The sequence below is a fragment of the Mesoplodon bidens genome (genome assembly GCF_964165515.1).
Source record: "Mesoplodon bidens genome assembly, chromosome: 10".
In the NCBI taxonomy this organism is placed as follows: domain Eukaryota; kingdom Metazoa; phylum Chordata; class Mammalia; order Artiodactyla; family Ziphiidae; genus Mesoplodon; species Mesoplodon bidens.
In genome coordinates this window covers 64008957-64029402 of record NC_138172.1, presented here as the reverse complement: position 1 = coordinate 64029402, position 20446 = coordinate 64008957, and the positions used below count along the sequence as shown (strand labels likewise).

At 39.3% G+C, this 20446-nt stretch overlaps 1 protein-coding gene across 1 annotated transcript in view; it reads left to right on the top strand.

The window, feature by feature from the left end:
• Positions 1–14344: 14344 nt before the first annotated feature.
• HCRTR2 (hypocretin receptor 2) overlaps positions 14345–20446 on the top strand; it is a gene marked incomplete at both ends in the record, with an annotated part of 132668 nt that continues 126566 nt past the window's right edge. The window contains one exon of the mRNA XM_081247033.1: positions 14345–14567. Coding sequence (XP_081103159.1) covers positions 14345–14567 — 223 coding nt within the window. The remainder of the gene's footprint in view (positions 14568–20446) is intronic.

Genomic DNA, 20446 nt, shown 5'->3' with positions numbered 1-20446 from the left:
GCTGCATACAACCTGCTGCTGTTGTCTGGTGTGACAAAAAAGAATTAAACAATATTTATGCCCTTATGTGCATAGTATAGACAAAAACATTTATACCTGGGAGAATATAGAAGGAGATTGAGTTACTTTGGGGGAAACATCACCCTGAGGAGTATAATTGCAGGAGTTTCCCCTGCAATTCTGCTCTTCAACACTACCCTTAAAAATATTGTGTTGGCCAAAAAGTTCCCTTGAGCTTTTCCCTTTGTACAGAATGGGAATATTTAAAATATATGGAGCTGAGGCTCAGGCTTCGGTCGGAGCGCAGGGAGAGGACTGGGGCTGGTGGCGTGAACACAGCCTGAAGGAGCTAATGCTCCACAGATAGCCGGAAGGGAGTCCGGGAAAAAGTCTAGACCTGCCAAAGAGCCAAGAGACTGTTTCTTCCTGCTTTGTTTCCTGGTGTGTGAGGAGAGGGGATTAAGAGCGCTGTTTAAGGGAGGTCCAGAGACGGGCGTGAGCCACAGCTGAAAGCGTGGGCCCCAGAGATGGGCGTGGGATGCTGAGGCTGCTGCTGTCACCGCTAAGAGGCCTGTGTGCGAGCGCAGGTAGCTGTCCACACCCCCCTTCCAGGGACCCTGTGCAGCCTGCGACTGCCACGGTATTGGGATCCAGGGACAGCTTCCCCGGGAGAGCGCACGGCATGCCTCGGGCTGGTGCAACGTCACGCCGGCCTCTACCACCACAGGCTCACCACGCACTCCATGTCCTTCCCTCCCCCCCACCCGGTCTGAGTGAGCCAGAGTCCTCAAAGCGGCTGCTCCTTTAACCCTGTCCTGTCTGAGTGAGGAGCAGACGCCCTCTGGAGACCGAAATGCAGAGGCAGGGCCAAATCCAAAGCTGAGACCCAGGAGCTGTGAGAACAAAGAAGAGAAAGGGAAATCTCTCCCAGCAGCCTCAGAAGCAGTGGATTAAATCTCCGAAATCAACTTGATGTACCCTGCATCTGAGGAATGCATGAATAGACAATGAATTATCTCAAATTGAGGAGCCATGTGGATGAAAGGTTCTTGGTGCTGCAGCCAGGAGTCAGTGCTCTGCCTCTGAGGTGGGAGAGGCAACTTCAGGACACTGGTCCACAAGAGACCTCCCAGCTTCACATAATATCAAACGGAGAAAATCTTCCAGAGATCTCCATCTCAACGCCAACACCCAGCTTAACTCAACGACCAGCAAGCTACAGTGCTGGACACCATATGCCAAACAACTAGCAAGACAGGAACACAAACACACCCATTAGCAGAGAGGTTGCCTAAAATCACAAAAAGTCCACAGGCACCCCAAAACACAGCACCAGACGTGGACCTGCCCACCAGAAAGATAAGATCCAGCCTCATCCACCAGAACACAGGCACTAGTCCCCTCGACCAGGAAGCCTACACAACCCACTGAACCAACCGTAGCCACTGGGTACAGACACCAAAAACAACGGGAACTACAAACCTGCAGCCTGCAAGAAGGAGACTCCAAACACAGTAGGATAGCAAAATGAGAAGACAGAAAAACACACAGCAGGTGAAAGAGCAAGATAAAAACCCACCAGACCTAACAAATGAAGAAGAAATAGGCAGTCTACCTGAAAAAGAATCCAGAATAATGATAGTAAACATGATCCAAATTCTTGGAAATAGAATAGACAAAATGCAAGAAACAGTTAACAAGGACCTAGAAGAACTAAAGATGAAACAAGCAATGATGAACAACAAAAAAAAATAAAATTAAAAATACTCTAGAAGGGATCAATAGCAGAATAACTGAGGCAGAAGAACGGATAAGTGACCTGGAAGATAAAATAATGGAAATAACTACTGGAGAGCAGAATAAAGAAAATAGAATGAAAAGAACTGAGGACAGGTTCAGAGACCTCTGGAACAACATTAAACGCACCAACATTCGAATTATAGGGGTTCCAGAAGAAGAAGAGAAAAAGAAAGGGACTGAGAAAATATTGGAAGAGATTCTAGTTGAAAACTTCACTAATATGGGAAAGGAAATAGTTAATCAAGTCCAGGAGGCACAGAGAGTCCCATTCAGGATAAATCCAAGGAGAAACATGGGAAGACACATATAAATCAAACTGTCAAAAATTAAATACAAAGAAAGCATATTAAAAGCAGCAAGGGAAAAACAACAAATAACACACAAGGGAATCCCCATAAGGTTATCAGCTGAACTTTCAGCAGAAACTCTGCAAGGAGAAGGGACTGGCAGGACATATTTAAAGTGATGAAGGAGAAAAATCTGCAACCAAGATTATTCTACCCAGCAAGGATCTCATTCAGATTTGATGGAGAAAGTAAAACGTTTACAGACAAGCAAAATATGAGAGAGTTCAGCACCACCAAACCAGCTTTACAACAAATGCTAAAGGAACTTCTCTAGGCAAGAAACATAAGAGAAGGAAAACACCTACAATAACAAACCCAAAACAATTAAGAAAATGGGAATAGGAAAATACATATTAATAATTACCTTAAATGTAAATGGACTAAATGCTCCCACCAAAAGACACAGATTGGCTGAATGGATACAAAAACAAGACCCATATATATGCTGTCTACAAGAGACCCACTTCAGAACTAGATACACATACAGACTGAAAGTAAGGGGATGGAAAAAGATATTCCATGCAAATGGAAACCAAAAGAATGCGGGAGTAGCAATTCTCATATCAGAAAAAAGTAGACTTTAAAATAAAGACTATTAGAAGAGACAAAGAAGGACACTACATAATGATCAAGGGATCGATCCAAGAAGAAGATATAACATTGTAAACATTTATGCACCCAACATAGGAGCACCTCAATACATAAGACAAATACCAATAGCCATAAAAGGGGAAATCATTCATAGTAGGGGACATTAACACCACACTTTCACAAATGGACAGGTCATCCAAAATGAAAATAAATAGGAAAACACAAGCTTTAAATGATACATTAAACAAGATGGACTTAATTGATATTTATAGGACATTCCATCCAAAAACAACAGAATACATATTTTCCTCAAGTGCTCATGGAACGTTCTCCAGGATAGATCATATCTTGGGTCACAAATCAAGCCTTGGTAAATTTAAGAATATTGAAATTGTATCAAGTATGTTTTCCGACCACAACACTATGAGACTAGATATCAATTACAGGAAAAGATGTGTAAAAAATACAAACACATGGAGGCTAAACAATACACTACTTAATAATGAAGTGATCACTTAAGAAATCGAAGAGGAAATAAAAAAAATACCTAGAAACAAATGCCAATGAAGACACAATGACACAAAACCTATGGGATGCAGCAAAAATAGTTCTAAGAGGGAAGCTTATAGCAATACAATCCCATTTTAAGAAACAGGAAACATCTCAAATAAACAACTTAACATTGCACCTAAAGCAATTAAAGAAAGAAGAACAAAAAACCCCCAAAGTTATCAGAAAGAAAGAAATCATAAAAATCAGATCAGAAATGAAAGGAAAGGAAAGGAAGGAAACGATAGCAAAGATCAATAAAACTAAAAGCTGGTTCTTTGAGAAGATAAACAAAATTGATAAACCATTAACCAGACTCATCAAGAAAAAAAGGGAGAAGACTCACATCAATAGAATTACAAAATGAAAAAGGAGAAGTAACAACTGGCACTGCAGAAATACAAAAGACCATGAGAGACTACTACAAGCAATCGATGCCAGTAAAATGGACAACCTGGAAGAAATGGAAAAATTCTTAGAAATGCACAACGTTCCAAGACTGAATCAGGAAGAAATAGAAAATATGAACAGACTTATCACAAGCACTGAAATTGAAACTGTGATTAAAAATCTTCCAACAAACAAAAGCCCAGGACCAGATGGCTTCACAGGTGAATTCTATCAAACATTTAAAGAAGAGTTAACACCTATCCTTCTCAAACTCTTCCCAAATATAGCAGAGGGAAGAACACTCCCAAACTCATTCTACAAGGCCACCATCACCTTGATACCAAAACCAGGCAAGGATGTCACAAAGAAAGAAAACTACAGGCCAATATCACTGATGAACATAGATGCAAAAATCTTGAACAAAATACTAGCAAACAGAATCCAACAGCACATTAAAAGGATCATACTCCATAATCAAGTGGGGTTTATTCCAGGAATGCAAGGATTCTTCAATATACACAAATCAATCAACGTGATACACCATATTAACAAATTGAAGGAGAAAAACCATATGATCATCTCAATAGATGCAGAGAAAGCTTTTGGCAAAATTCAACACCCATTTATGATAAAAACCCTGCAGGAAGTAGGCATAGAGGGAACTTTCCTCAACATAATAAAGGCCATAAGTGACAAACCCACAGCCAACATCGTCCTCAATGGTGAAAAACTGAAACCATTTCCACTAAGATCAGGAACAAGACAAGGTTGCCCACTCTCACCACTCTTATTCAACATAGTTTTGGAAGTTTTAGCCACAGCAATCAGAGAAGAAAAGGAAATAAAAGGAATCTAAACTGGAAAAGAAGAAGTAAAGCTGTCACTGTTTGCAGATGACATGATACGATACATAGAGAATCCTAAAGATGCTACCAGAAAACTACTAGAGCTAATCAATGAATTTGGTAAAGTAGCAGGATACAAAATAAATGCACAGAAATCTCTGGCATTCCTATATACTAATGATGAAAAATCTGAAAGTGAAATCAAGAAAACACTCCCATTTACCATTGCAACAAAAAGAATAAAATATCTAGGAATAAACCTACCTAAGGAGACAAAAGGCCTGTATGCAGAAAACCATAAGACACTGATGAAAGAAATTAAAGATGATACAAATAGATGGAGAGATATACCATGTTCTTGGATTGGAAGAATCAACATTGTGAAAATGACTCTACTACCCAAAGCAATCTACAGATTCAACGCAATCCTTATCAAGCTACCACTGACATTTTTCACAGAAGTAGAACAAAAAATTTCACAGTGTGTATGGAAACACAAAAGACCCCGAATAGCCAAATGAATCTTGAGAACAAAAAAATGGAGCTGGAGATATCAGGCTCCCTGACTTCAGACTATACTACAAAGCTACAGTAATCAAGATAGTATGGTACTGGCACAAAAACAGAAAGATAGATCAATGGAACAGAATAGAAAGCCCAGAGATAAACCCACGCACATATGGTCACTTTATCTTTGATAAAGGAGGCCGGAATGTACATTGGAGAAAGGACAGCCTCTTCAATAAGTGGTGCTGGGAATACTCGACAGGGACATGTAAAAGTATGAGATTAGATCACTCCCTAACACCATACACAAAAATAAGCTCAAAATGTATTAAAGACCTAAATGTAAGGCCAGACACTATCAAACTCTTAGAGGAAAACATAGGCAGAACACTCTATGACATAAATCACAGCAAGATCCTTTTTGACCCACCTCCTAGAGAAATGGAAATAAAGACAAAATAAACACATGGGACCTAATGAAACTTCAAAGCTTTTGTACAGCAAAGGAAACCATAAACAAGACCAAAAGACAACCCTCAGAATGGGAGAAAATATTTGCAAATGAAGCAACTGACAAAGGATTAATCTCCAAAATTTATAAGCAGCTCATGCAGCTCAATAACAAAAAAACAAACAACCCAATCCAAAAATGGGCAGAAAACCTAAATAGCCATTTCTCCACAGAAGATATACAGACTGCCAACAAACACATGAAAGAATGCTCAACATCTTTACTCATTAGAGAAATGTGAATCAAAACTACAATGAGATATCATCTCACACCACTCAGAATGGCCATCATCAAAAAATCTAGAAACAATAAATGCTGGAGAGGGTGTGTAGAAAAGGGAACACTCTTGCACTGCTGGTGGTTATGTGAATTGGTATAGCCACTATGGAGAACAGTATGGAGGTTCCTTAAAAAACTAAAAATAGAACTACCATATGATCCAGCAATCCCACTATTGGGCATATACCCTGAGAAAACCATAATTCAAAAAGAGTCATGTACCAAAATGTTCATTGCAGCCATATTTACAATAGCCCGGGGATGGAAAAAACCTAAGTGTCCATCATCGAATGAATGGATAAAGAAGATATGGCACATATATACAATGGAATATTACTCAGCCATAAAAAGAAACAAAATTGAGCTATTTGTAATGAGGTGGATGGACCTCGAGTCTGTCTTACAGAGTGAAGTAAGATAGAGAAAGACAAATACCGTATGTTAACACATAATATATGGAATTTAAGAAGAAAAAATAATGTCATGAAGAACCTAGGTGTAAGACAGGAATAAAAACACAGACCTACTAGAGAATGGACTTGAGGATATGGGGAGGGGGAAGGGTGAGCTGTGACAAAGCGAAAGAGAGGCATGGACATATGGGAAGCAGCCTCAGAGCACAGGGAGATCAGCTCGGTGCTTTGTGACTGCCTGGAGGGGTGGGATGGGGAGGGTGGGAGGGAGGGAGATGCATGAGGGAAGGGATGTGGGAACAGATGTATATGTATGACTGATTCACTTTGTTATAAAGCAGAAACTAATAAAAAAAATAAAAAAATAAAAGCTCCACAAAGCAAAAGTGTCTCCAAGTAGCCACAACTACAAAGTATTATTTTCCCTAATGCTTTAACATATTTTACAACTTTTATCATTTTTAAAAGGTAATTGAACCAAGAATTCAATTAAAAATGACATATAATATGCCAAGATTTTATTAAGAATTTCAAGTAAAATTTTCTAAAACACTAGAAACATCAAATATTTGAGTTATAAAATTTTATAGTCATAAAAATTTATACTGTAGTTTATTAATCTGTACTAAACTAGTAGTCATAATGGCTAAAAGAACAGAAGGCATGGTGTCTAAAATTACTTTTCAAGATTGGTCTGTGTTTTAATTGTTGGAACCTTTCAAACAAGAGCAAATGTACAAAACATGACGGGATTCCTAACATACAAATCATCTGTTTCAAATTAATTGTTGTTATTCATGTAAAAACAATGATAGTTTGGATTCGAGAATAGGCTTAAAAAGTGAATAACTAGCTGATATTACAAATAGTCTTTCTTTCTAAAATTCCACCTCCTCCACAATGCCTTCTTTTAGCTTCACCTCTAACTTCTGAATAGGAAGTAACTCTTTTCCATCCACCAGAGATCTTACCAGTCTAACTTCTGATCTGGTTATCGGAGACCTATTATTTCCCCTAGTAGACTATAAGCAACTGGAAAGCAAAGTCTGCATCAGATTTACTTTGGTTTCCTTATTATGTCTAATTCAACATTCAATATCTATTAGTCTTTTTAGAGTTGGGTATTTATTAGCCTTCAGTGAACTGCTGTATTTTAAAATTCCACAGTTTTATACAGAGAGTTCCTTGTGACAGTATTTCCTCAGGTAATAAGCTGATTTTTAAAGTGTCTAATACTTCAATTACATGTATAATTTAAATATTTAAATCTCATAACTGCAGTTTGATCAATACTCAAAAAGTATACTGATTACGGATGAATCCATGAATTTGCTATCATTGTTTTATTAACTGTTAAAATGGCTTTTCAGTGTTAGTTTTTTATTCTCAGATCCTATACAGTAAGAAATATAACTATGTCAAATCTAGCCTCTTTGGGTGATTCCTATGTGAAACAGGTAGAATAAGCTATTTTTAAATCAGCTTTATTAAGGTATGATTGACATGCAATAAACTGCACATATGTATGATCTGATAAATTTTGGCATATGTCTATAGCCGTGAACCCAGTACCACAGTCAGGATAATGAGCATTTCTGTCATCCCTCCAAATAATTCATGCCTTCTTGCTTCTGTCTGCTCCCCATCCTATGCAACCACTAACATGCTTTCTATCACTTGATGAGTTTGTACTTTCTAGAATTAAAAAAAAAAAAGAATCATACACTATATACTCTTTTTTGTGGTTTCTTTCTTTCAGCATAATTATTTTGTAAATGTATCCATGTTGTTGCATGTGTTAACTGTTCATTTATTTTTATCGCTGAGTAGTATCCTATTATATGGATTTACCACAATTTGTTTATACCTTCCCCTATTGATCAACATTTGCATTGTTTCCAATTTTTAGGTACTACAAATAAAGCTGCTATGAACATTCATGTGCAAAAAAAAAAAAAAGAAAGAGAAAGACAAATACCGTATGTTAACACATAATATATGGAATTTAAGAAGAAAAAATAATGTCATGAAGAACCTAGGGGTAAGACAGGAATAAAAACACAGACCTACTAGAGAATGGACTTGAGGATATGGGGAGGGGGAAGGGTAAAAAAAAATATATATATATATGGAATTTACATAATTTTACAAATATGTTTTTTAAGAATCAGAACTTTCCATATTATGAATACTAATAAAGGAAACAGCTGTTCATACTGAAAAGTTCTTGATTCTTTACTGTGGAAACGGAATAGAGTAATGGGAAAAACATATATGTTTCTGGAATTGGATCATGACAACTGTGCTGTAGGACTCTGCCACTTTCTAGCTGTGTGACCTTCGGCAAGTTACTTAACCTCTCTGTGTCTCACTTTATTAATCTGTACATTTAGTATAATAATTTCTAAGACCTACCTCCTAGAGTTCTGAGGATAAATTGAGCTGGTTCATGTAATGCGCTTGCCAGAGTGCTTGGCAGAGAGCTTGGCCGATGTAAACACGGATGAAAGCATGCAGTTCACGTGGTCTCACAGAAAAGTCACTTGCTTCCATCTGGTCCCAACTGTCTGTCTCAAATCTCCCCTCATCTGGTTATCTCTCTTCATCCTTCAGTTCTGAGCGCAGGTAATATCTCCTTTGGATAGTCTTGACCCTACTTTGAGAGAGTACATGTTTCTTCTTGCCCTTTCAGACTTTTGTGGGTGTACTCCTAAGGATATTTGCTTTACTAAATTAAATTACTTGTGTACTCATCTATGTTTTTAAGGAGACAAAAACTTTATGAGAGGAACAGTGTCTATTCACGCTTGAAGTGGGATAGGAATAGAGCAGAAGTTTCAGATATTGTTGAACAAAAAAAACCATGAGGGTAAAATGTCAGACCTGATAACTCAGGATAGGAGGGATGAAGGAACACAGAGAAACTTGTCTGAAATAAAACTTTATTAAAATAGGGCAAGGGGTAAAAGAAGGATGGGAAGAAAAAGAAACAGATGAGACAGAAATGTTTTGTAGTAACTGATGACAAATGATTTTGTTAATGTCGGAGTTTTTTAGGGCAAGAGGTGATTTCATTCTCAAGGACCACCTCCAGAGTTACTCCTAGTAGTAACAACTCATCAGAAGTCTCTTTCCTCCTTTTTATATGAAAAATATATTTCTAGGCCCCTTGTGATGCAGGGACTTTTCCAGAAATATCTAGCTCAAGGCCATATTGTAAGAAAATGTGGTGTTTGAAGCCTACAGATGTCAGATAACGTCCTGCAAAACTAATGCATTTATTCTACGAATCCGTCACATCAGTACAGTCATTACTGAGAGTGCTCCAACTTGAAATAATGCATTTTCATTTCTTGAGGTAAAATAAAAATTTTCATTCAACAGAAAGGACGGAAGGAAAACTTCTTTTCAAATACCGGAAATTCGACAGTGGGACAACTCTTTGTTCTTTTCTTTAGTTTAATCTTCAAAATTTACAGAGAAACAGAGACGTAAACTTCAAACGTACTATGATTGTGTAGTCAGCCTTCCTCAAGGCAGTATTAAAGCAAGATGCTTTCATCCTGGATGATGTCTATTCAGACAATTAAATTTTTTTAATAATACCCAGCTCCCTTCAATCCCCAAAACTACCACCTTCCTTTGGACAGCAGGATTACCCTACTAGCCTCCTACCAGCCCTTACCTTCAGACTCACCCTTCTCCAACTCATTCTCCACATCACTGCCAGGGATAGTTACAGAAGTCTGACTTTTCACCTGGTTTTGCCCACATACTCCATGTTTTCTCCTGTTTCCAAGTCTTCACTGTTCCCTCTGCCTGGACACCTCATATCCTTAACCACTTAGACATCACCTCCTTCTCTCCAAGAGGTCAGCTCAAGAGTGACTTTCACTGTGGGGGAGCAATCATTTAGTTCTCTCCAGGCTAAATTAGGTGTTCTTTCATGTACTCATGACACTCTGTGCATCCCTCTACCCTAGAAACTCACAGAGTGATTCTGTAATGATAACACTTCTAATTCACCATTGGACTGTGAGAGGCTGACTATCATTGAGTCTGGACTATGTCTTGTTGATCATTATGTCCCCAGCTCTTAGTTATGTACTCCTGGGGACAAAGGAGATACTCAGAAATATTTTTGAAATGAACCCATAGCATTATTATAAGGCTGCAAAAAGTATGGAAAATCTGGGACAACCCATACAATCTGAGAACTCTGAGCAACCTAACTACAAACACTGAGAGAACAAAAAATCTGATTTAGAGATTTATTTTCCTTTTCTTTCTCAGTTTTAATATTCAGGCTAGTGGGGGAGCTAAAATAAAAGTGACCAAAAAATTAAGCTGGGTAGTTAAACAGAATTACTCAGACTATTGTGAGCTACATTTCTTTTTTTAAGGAAATATATTAAAACTTAGAGTAATTGCTGTGTAAAGCAAATAATATTCACATCACAAGATCATATAGCTTAAAATTTTATTCAACAAACATTTTCAGATCATTTTCTATGTAGCAGACACTGTTCTAAAACTATCAATTCATTTAATTCTTATAACATCCTTAAGAGGTCATCACAACAAATTTGGAACTTTCTTTACTGTCTCATGATATTGGGCTGCCTCTTTCTCCCTACATCCAGCAGAAGGATTTGGAATTGAAGAGAATAATATCTACAGAACAAAAAATTCTTTTCAAATGACCTAAAAGGTATAAAAGATCTAATGAAGGAGATCATATCAAAATGAGTCCTTCAATATTTATCCTCTCTCTCTAATGTGCTTATAAAATATAAAACAAATGATAATTTGAAGATTTGAGTGAATTTTTGTATGGCATTGGAGTAGCATATTTAAAATAAATCACCTGATAAATCCTAGACAGCAGGATTCCAGAAATGGAACCCTTTCAGGATCAAGGCAAATCTAGGCTTGTCAGAGCATACAGCAGATATCAGAACAATATCTTGAAAATATTCTCATTTCTCCTTATTGACATTTTTAGGAAAGAGTGATGATTAATTGCAGGTAGAAAGCTTAAAAAGATGGAAGTATTGACAAGTTGAAGTGCCACCAAATGAAAGGTAATGGCACGGAGTACATAGGAATAGCACACAGGGCCCATATTTATGGATTGTCAACGGCAAGGAATTTGCAGAGTTTAATGAATGCAGGTTGGAACTAAAGTTGCAACAACTTTCCCCATTTTGAAAAGAATAGTACAGGGAAGCAGAAAATACAAATATTAATAAATCAGTGGAACATATTATACCACAGGATAACGTTAGCAGGTTTGTATCAATGACCATGAATGAGGACACAGAAGGCCTACTTGTCAAATTTACTGATGACAGGAGGTCTAGAGAAATGGCTAATGTTTTGGAAAGAACATCAGCATTTAAGATGATTTGGTTAAGCCTCAAATTAACAAAATTAAATTAATATGTGCATTTACAATTTGGGTATCCCTACATACAGGCCACCTCTTCACCCACGTCTTTTTGACCATCTATTCCTAATATGGCCTTTGGAATTCTCCACTCGCTTCACCTGTTTGGCTTTCATCATAGCAGTTGTCCCTTCTTCATATTCTTCCTAAGTAGTTATTAGTTGACTTCTTTCTAACTTCAGTAGAAAGTAAAATGCATGAAAGCAGTTACCTTGTTTAACTTGTATCTCTGAGTGAAATAAGAACACTAAGTAAATATTTTTTCTAAAAATAAAATGCCTATATATTCCCTTCTCTCTCTTTTTTTAAAAAAATTATTATTTATTTATGGCTACGTTGGGTCTTCGTTACTGCACGCAGGCTTTCTCTAGTTGCAGCGAGCGGGGGCTACTCTTCATTGCGGTGTGCAGGCTGCTCATTGCGGTGGCTTCTCTTGTGGAGCACGGACTCTAGGCACATGGGCTTCAGTAGTTGTGGCTCGTGGACTCAGTAGTTGTGGCGCACAGGCTTAGTTGCTCCGCGGCATGTCGGATCTTCCCGGACCAGGTCTTGAACCCGTGTCCCCTGCATTGGCAGGCATATTCTTAACCACTGCACCGCCAGGGAAGCCCTCCCTTCTCTTAAAAGGAAATTTGACTAGTGTGGTTTGGGAAAATACCACAATAGTGTTTCTTGTGAAACATGACACTGTCGAATGATGGAAACATCAGGCTGGGGTCAGAAGAACTGAAGGTTTTGCCACTGATTCCTCACTTGACCTTTGGTAAACACTTAATTTCTCTAGGAACAGTTTCCTCATCTGCAAAACTGGGCCAACCTCTCAGGGGGTTTTAAATTAAGGAGCATGAAAGAATTTTGTAAACTGTAAAGAGCAAAACAAATGTGAAGAATTATGATTGGGGGTGGGGGAGGGATCTTAAATAAAGACTCAGTATGAATAAACAGCGTCTTGTGACTTTTGAAAAAATAATTAGATACAAACATTGGTTGCATCCAAAGAGTAGTTTACATTTGTACTGGCAAAGCAGATTACTGTATTTCCTCCTAGCTGTATACCCTGCAGGATATTGACAACTGACTAAAGGAAGACCAAGTGAAGGTAGATTGTGAAGATAGTGTCATTTGAAAAACAATGGAAATAATTGGGGAAACAGTGAACATAAGAAGCATGGAAGTGGGTGGGGGGAATTGTGATGCTTATGGGAAGGATTGCCACGTGGAGGATTTATTGCATGTAGCACCAAGATGCAAACTAGGAATTGGGGCTAAATGACTGAGAAAGACAGATGTCAGTTTAAGACCTTATTTTAATGTAAAGAGGAGTTTTCTAACCTCTAGAGAAGTCCCATGATGGTGGAGGGAGTGAATTGTGGTCATATCCAAACTAGGTGCAAACACAAACTAGGTGCAAACTAGGTGCAAACACAGTAACAATATTATCAGAAGGCTTCTAATATTAAGCTGAAGTTTAGGCTAGATGATTCCAAGGCCCTTCCCATGTCCAGGATTGTAATCAATCAAATACAATGCTCCTATCATGGTAATTGAAAGTGAAAGGATCATGAACTCACACTCTAACAAATCCCAGAATGCTATCCTTAGAGACAAAATCAATCCATGAGAAAATAGCAGGTGACATCAGTCCTAAGTCAATGAGACGAAAGACCAGCATGGTGTGGACTTCCCCAGAGAGAGCCCCTCAGTTTGTGTACATCCTACTGAGAATCCGTTTAATGCTGTGGGGTATGTCAGTGCCGCCTCTGCTGGACAACATTAACTATGATCACGTTTTTTACCCTTAGTGTCCTTCAAGGATTTGCTGCTGTATTTCACATGACACTTGCTGTTGCAAATACAAATTCCAGCCATATATATGTGTATATATATATATATATATATAAATTTCCTTCTCCAGTTTGGAAAGAGGGGAGGAGAAGAGGAGGAGATGCCTTAAAGATTCAGCAAGTACTAGCTAAGTTAAGTTGGCAAAGCCAAGCAAATATTAAATGACTTGCCTGAAATGACTTTTGCATCGTCCTGCGTAAGGAACACAGTAGCCTCTCATTACTTTCTATTTACCTGTCCCAGACAAAAGCATCCGCGAATCCTATATTAATCCTATGTTGCGAGGCTTGCCATGTCCACAGACCTACACAAGTCTGTGTTTACAGACAATGCACTTGAGAAATGCAGGAACAAAAAAGAAGTAGAAAAGAGGGAGATGGAACCCACGGAGAAATAGGATAAATCATTTTCACGACTTTTTTTTTTTTTTTTTTTTCCTTCAGCCCCAGCTCTCCCGGGCGCGGGAGGAAGCTGTGGGCTGCGAACTCCGCGTTGGAATGAGGAGTCATTGAGCCGGAGCCGAGGTAGCAGCTTCCCCTCCTGGTGTCCCCGCTGCAGCCTCCGGTGCCCGGTCCCTGGATGCTCAGCCTCCTCCTCGCCTCCCGGTGCAACATCGCCTGCAGACACAACCCCGCCGGCGGACGAGTTGCCCGGCGGGCGGGAGACTCGGAGGCATTGGCTCCGTAACTTTTCACGTCATTTTCTGCTCCTGAGCCCCTGGTCGCCTGTCCGCGCCTCCTCACGCCGCAGACCGCGGCGCCCATGGGGCAGGGGCAGAGCCGCTTGCAGCACTGAGTCGACCCGGACAGGAGCCCGTGATGTCCGGCACCAAACTGGAGGACTCCCCGCCTTGTCGCAACTGGTCATCTGCTCCGGAGCTGAATGCAACTCAAGAGCCCTTTTTAAACCCCACCGACTATGACGACGAGGAATTCCTGCGGTACCTGTGGAGGGAATACCTCCACCCCAAAGAATATGAGTGGGTCCTGATCGCTGGCTACATCATCGTGTTCGTGGTGGCTCTCATCGGGAACGTCCTGGGTGAGTGTCCGCCGGGCAGCCCCAGGTAGGGGTTGCCAAGTCCTCGCGCCCCTGGTTGCCAAGACCCCTCCTCCCCCCAGGGACGCACACAAAGAGGTGGCTGCTTTCAGGGTGGGGTTATATTAAAAAAGAAAAAAAAAGTTTTCTGGTTTTACGAACCAGGACTGAGCCCTGGAATGGTGATCCCTTTTTCTGCAGGGAGCCGCGGGGAGCCGCATTGCCTTTGGGAGCACCAAGGTTCCAAGCGCGGGGAAAGGGACAGAGGCAGGGTTCTCCAGGTGGATTTGCTGGAGTGTGGGGGAATTAGTCATCCTTTTGTGTAACGTGGACGAGTGTTTCGGGGGTGGGGAGAGGTTAGGCTGGCAGGATGAGAAGCTGTGCCCCTTCGGAGCGAGCTCTCCTGGGCTGTGGAAGTCACAAAGGATTTGTGAGCCGGGTACAGTGCCTTTTGGCGAGGGGTTGAGGCTGTGTCCAGAGGCGGTAAAGAAAGGGCAGGAAGTGGGAGCAGAGGCAACGCAGGGAGGTGCACTCATGCAGGGAAGCTGAATTAAACAAGAGCCAAGCCGAGAGCGAGCAAGGAGGAGGGGCCTCTGAGAAAAGTACCAAGGAGATCGCAATCATTCATCCCTCCATCCATTCATTCATTTATCCACTGTACCCATGTATTTTCCAGAGCATGCTTGTTTCCAGGCTCGGGAAATATTTGCAGCTGATTTCTTTTTTTACAAAGACCAGACTAAGCTTTGTGCTAGGTTCTCACTATTTGTCCCTGTCTAGGCTGGTATGCCAGCATAAATTTCCTCTCCCACTCCCCACCTCTGCACAATTTCTGAGGGTTGAAGAAGCGGTGCCATGGCTAGATGGTGGCTGTGGTGATGGAGTTTATTTGGGCAGCTGGGAAATCGACTTAAAAAAAAATAACAGGGGCTTTGGAAGGGAGGGACGATTGAACATAAATTATGAATGGAAGGAGCATGCACCTTGATGAATGGAGAGTAGCAGGCGTTTAAATGCAGAGGGCAGCGTGGAGGGAATCTCTGTGGAAAATGACAGGAGATGGGGGGAGGGTAGGAGAAGATGCTCTTGATTTTCAGTTACAAAAGGGGGAGAAGATGAGTGAGGTGGAATAGGCTGAGAGGTGTTGAAGTCCAAAGTAGATACTTTGTAGCTGCAGTGGAGGATGATAAGAGACTTATCAGGCTCTCAGCACTACCTGATTTTTACCTTCTCTCCCCAAATGTGTCAGTCTGGGTAAGAAGCATTCAGAGTAGTCCCTCACCAGTTCAGGCGGCAGAATAGTTGGTAGTATGTGACTGAAAGGCATTCCTGAGAGAGCTGGTAGAATATTATTTGACAAGAAAGATAAGAATCCTCTGAGAACTTTAGTTGGCTCTGTCTATATATTTTTTTCAGGCTATTTTAATTTTGCTGCTGTTTTTTAAAGGCAAACATAAAAGAAATGTTTTGATGAGGCAGACAAGGTGAAAGGTGGAAATACACATGGTTAGGACCAGTTGTAAGGATAAGTCTGTTAATCATAATGCTTTTCTTGTTTCCCTTCTTCTTGTCATCTATGCTTAGAGTTACAATAATTAAGATACATGGCTCCTAGCATAGCAACATTTCACTGCATTATGCTAATACTTAATGATAAGTGAATAATCAAAATTGAACATCTATGAATACCTACTCTGTGCCAGATTCCTTCTCATACACTCTCTCACTTAACCTCAGAGTAACCCACATTTGACAGAAGAAGCAAGACTTAGAGAAATGAAATGACTTATTAAGGAACATCATTCAGATTCAGTTCCACTTCTTCTGACCTCAGGTCCAGAATTCTTCACTGATATTCCACTCTAGATTTAGAAAGCATATAGAGAATTAATTATTTGCTCCCAGTGTCTGCAAGCCTATTAAATGTATTTCCTTTTCTCCCTTGCATCTATGCCCACTATTAATAAATTACCATGAGGGGTTAATGGTCCTGTGATTCTCTCCAAAAAAAAAAAAAAAAAAAAAACCCACTGAGGGAAGAACGTTATTGCATTGCAGTAAAATTTTGACGTGTTATTCAGGAATAGCTACAAATCATAATTATTTTCCTTCCCTAATTGTATTTTAGGCTTAACCTCTGTGATAAAATTTGCTCCTTTTTGCTGTTATTTTATTCTGGCTTGCACAGACCTGTGATGCATGGTCTTCATATCCTAATTGCATAGTTTAGGGGTGCATGTTTGCTAGCCTGAGGAGTGTTTTAGTCTCAGGAAAGAAACATCTCTAGAGTAAATGTTTCATAATGTCAAGTGAGAGAGCACTGTCCACAGCCACAAGTGCTGAAGTGTCCAATTTTATTCAGCTTAAAAAAAAAAAAAAAAGATATACTCAAAGCTCTTTGTTTTCATGAAACTGACAGCTGTTTTCCTCAGAACTGAATGACACTGAAATCCTCTCTGGCTGAACTGAAACCCATATTCTTTATGGACATATTCCCTGAAAGTTGATGAGGTTTAAGTTTGACATTTGAACAAATAAGCAGTGTCATTACTCACAGACAACTTCCTGCTCTTTTAAGTCACTGTCAAATTTGCAAAACAGATTAGATTGAGAATCACTTTTTTTGCCCCCCTGGTATGTCATTTTATGCAGAGAATGGCAGGACAAGAAATCACATTATTCATGCAAGATAAAAGAGTCAACATTGGGTATGAAGCAGCGGATGTAATCACTGACCCTTCAGGTCCGCTTACCACTTGTACTTTCATGTAACTGACTACTTGGAATATCTCTACCTTCTTGAACTTACAAATATAGAGTAATCAGTTAGAAGTCATTACTTCCACAATGTCCTTTTGTGAGCAGAATGACAAGGTCTTGATCATACCCACCTATTTTTCTGCTCTCCATGGTGCCTCTCTCATTATATACCCTCCCCATTATCAGATGATTCTTTCCCAAGCTAGAAAGCAGTTTATTGGAAAAAATGTTGACAAAAGTCATTCAAAATAAGGCAAAGAATTACTCTACATGCAATTTCATGATTATATGCATCCTAATAAAAACATATACATGTCTAATTATAGAATTTTAAATCCTAGGAAGGAAGATGGGAGAGGTTCTTTCTGGAAGCAGTGTTTTTCCAATATCTTCAAAATTATGTCACATATAACCTATTCCTAAGGATGTCTTGTACTTTAGCCAAGTATATGCATTCAGTTATTTGACCAGTACATTTTGAGCAATGTTATGTTTTTAAAGTTAATGTGTGTAGGGGGAAAGTGTTCTTGGGGACACTCAAGGGAATATGTTTGATGTCATTCCTACTATTCCTTGAGTAGAAACTGGATGGAGAGATGGGTTCTAGACAGCTCAAGCGTTAAATATCTGGAGGAAATGAGCAATTCTCTGCTGCTCTTACTTCCACATTCAAATATATGATTTTCACCTGGAATGCTTCTATCTTCCCTGTTGTCATCTTCATACGAACAAATGAGAACAGTCAACAAATAACATCAGTCCAGCTGTGCTTCTCACTTCTTATGTGGCATTAGCAAGTTAACAAACTCTCTGAGCCTGTTTTTTCCAACTGAAAGTTATGGTTAATAATGCTTGTCTTGACTCACAGACACAGAGAATAGACTTGTGGTTGCCAAGGGGGAGATGTGGTGGGGGAGGGATGGATTATTGGGAGTTTGGGGTTAGCAGATGCAAACTATTATATAGAGAATGGATGGACAACAAGTCCTACCGTACAGCACATGGAACTATATTCAATATCTTGTGATAAATCATAGTGGAAAAGAATATGAAAAAGAACATCTATATGTCTATAACTGAATCACTTTGCTGTACAACAGAAATAAATACAACATTGTAAATCAACTATACTTGAATCAAATAAATTGAAAAAATAAAAAATAAAGACTGCCTTATAGAAATCCTGAGGATATATGTATGAGCATCCTCTACAGAGATATTTAGAGGGGTATACACAAATATATATATATATATATTTTCTTTTCTTGACACAGTAGACACTAAATGCCAATTTCTATCCCTTCATTCCCACTATTGAAATATCTTCTTGGTGTGGTTGGTAGCCATCCTGTTCCTCCATGGCAAGTCTGTAGCTCTGTAGCTCTTTATGGCCTCTACTCTGGCATTTTTCTCAGTTGAGTGTTTTCATAAAAGCTGTTAGTGACATGGTGTTGGTGCCTGTTACTCTTCCATACCAGCTCCACCCTCCCACCCCAATCAGATGTTTAGTGCATCATACTGACTACTTAACATTGCCTTCCCACCTCTATGTGAAAGTCATTCCTAACCATCATGAGGATCTTCTCTCTTTCTCTCAGTATACATTTGTCTGCTCTAGGTTCCATTAACTCAAGAGTTTCTGAAATGTTAGCTGGCCAGTCTATCACTACTGATGTTTTAAACAGCACACCCGTACACACACACTGAGATAATATGTTGATTTAACTCAGTTAAAGCACACTGCCCATTAATAAATGTATCTAATAAGAGTTAAACTAAACTGGGTAGGTGGGATAGGGGGAATACCTGTAATAGGGTTGCTTCTTACAGAGCTAATCGTATGCCCCAGACATGACAATGGCAGGGTTGCAAGTTCCCGCTGCTCCTAAGTCTGAGAACTTTCTTCTCTACTTGTCCCAAAGCCCATCTCAGCTCTGTGGGTCTTTTAAAACCCACCCTTTCATACACAGGAAGCAGAAAGAGGTTAGAGATAATACATTACTGATCTCTGCCAAGACCTGATAGAAGTCATGAACAGCAACCGTAAAAGGTAAGATTAGCCACTAAGCTTTAAACATGTATGATTTTAGTTACAGAATGCAAAGCATGCTTACCTGAATAAGAGTTAAACTGACACCTCCATATTTTTAGCAAATCATAGCCACTTAATTTTACCGGGTAAAATAAATCATGTTTCCGACTTGAACAGAATCTCAGTGATAACTTTTTAAATGGCTCTCTCATAGATAACAGCAACATTTACCATGAGAAGACAATAATGAAATATGTGCTACTGATAATTTAAATTGAATGGGTTTTTTTCTATATTTGAAAAAAAATGAGGAAAGTGAAATAAATGAAAATGTTACCAATGTATAAGACAGGCTAAATCTAACATACAAATACATGAAGTTATTAAAATTTTTCTTGATTTTATTAGGGCATACATATGTGTTTTATATGTTTACGTGAATTTTTATTAATTTGTATTTCAGAAGGTATTTGCAAATCATCACATACTACAGTTACGTTAGCATTACGAAGTCCCTGAATTCTTACTCAGCTCCTCAGATTTCAGGAGTATCCACCACTGGTGTTATTTCACTGGGGAGAGACGACCTTTCCATCCTTCTTCTTGCAGAATTCTGGCATAACCCCCAACCTTAGGGATGCTGGCTCTATTGAATAACGTCTCACTGGTGAGGTCCAGTTAATGACATGTGATGGGTGAAACAAAGTGTAGTTATTCATCTCCAACTCCTCTTTTTGCTGCAAAGGAAAATGAAGAATATTTATGGAGTACTATATGCCAGGTCTTGGAAGCTACGTTCCACAATGAATATATATATTTCCTTGATGCCTCATGACATAACAAGGAGATTAATAGCTTTGATTTACAAATGAGAAACATGAAATTCAAAAAGCTATTTTAACTAGTTCCAAAGTTTAGTCAGACTGTAAATATCAGCATTAGGTTTCTAATACAGATTTATCTGGTTCCGTGGTCCACCTGTGTCATCCTGACTCTGTCCCATGCTTCTAACCCTGACCAAGAAAAAGGAAAAAAAAAAGAGAGAATGGGAATGTTACTGAGGTGTGCCCTCCAGACGATCTATGGAGCT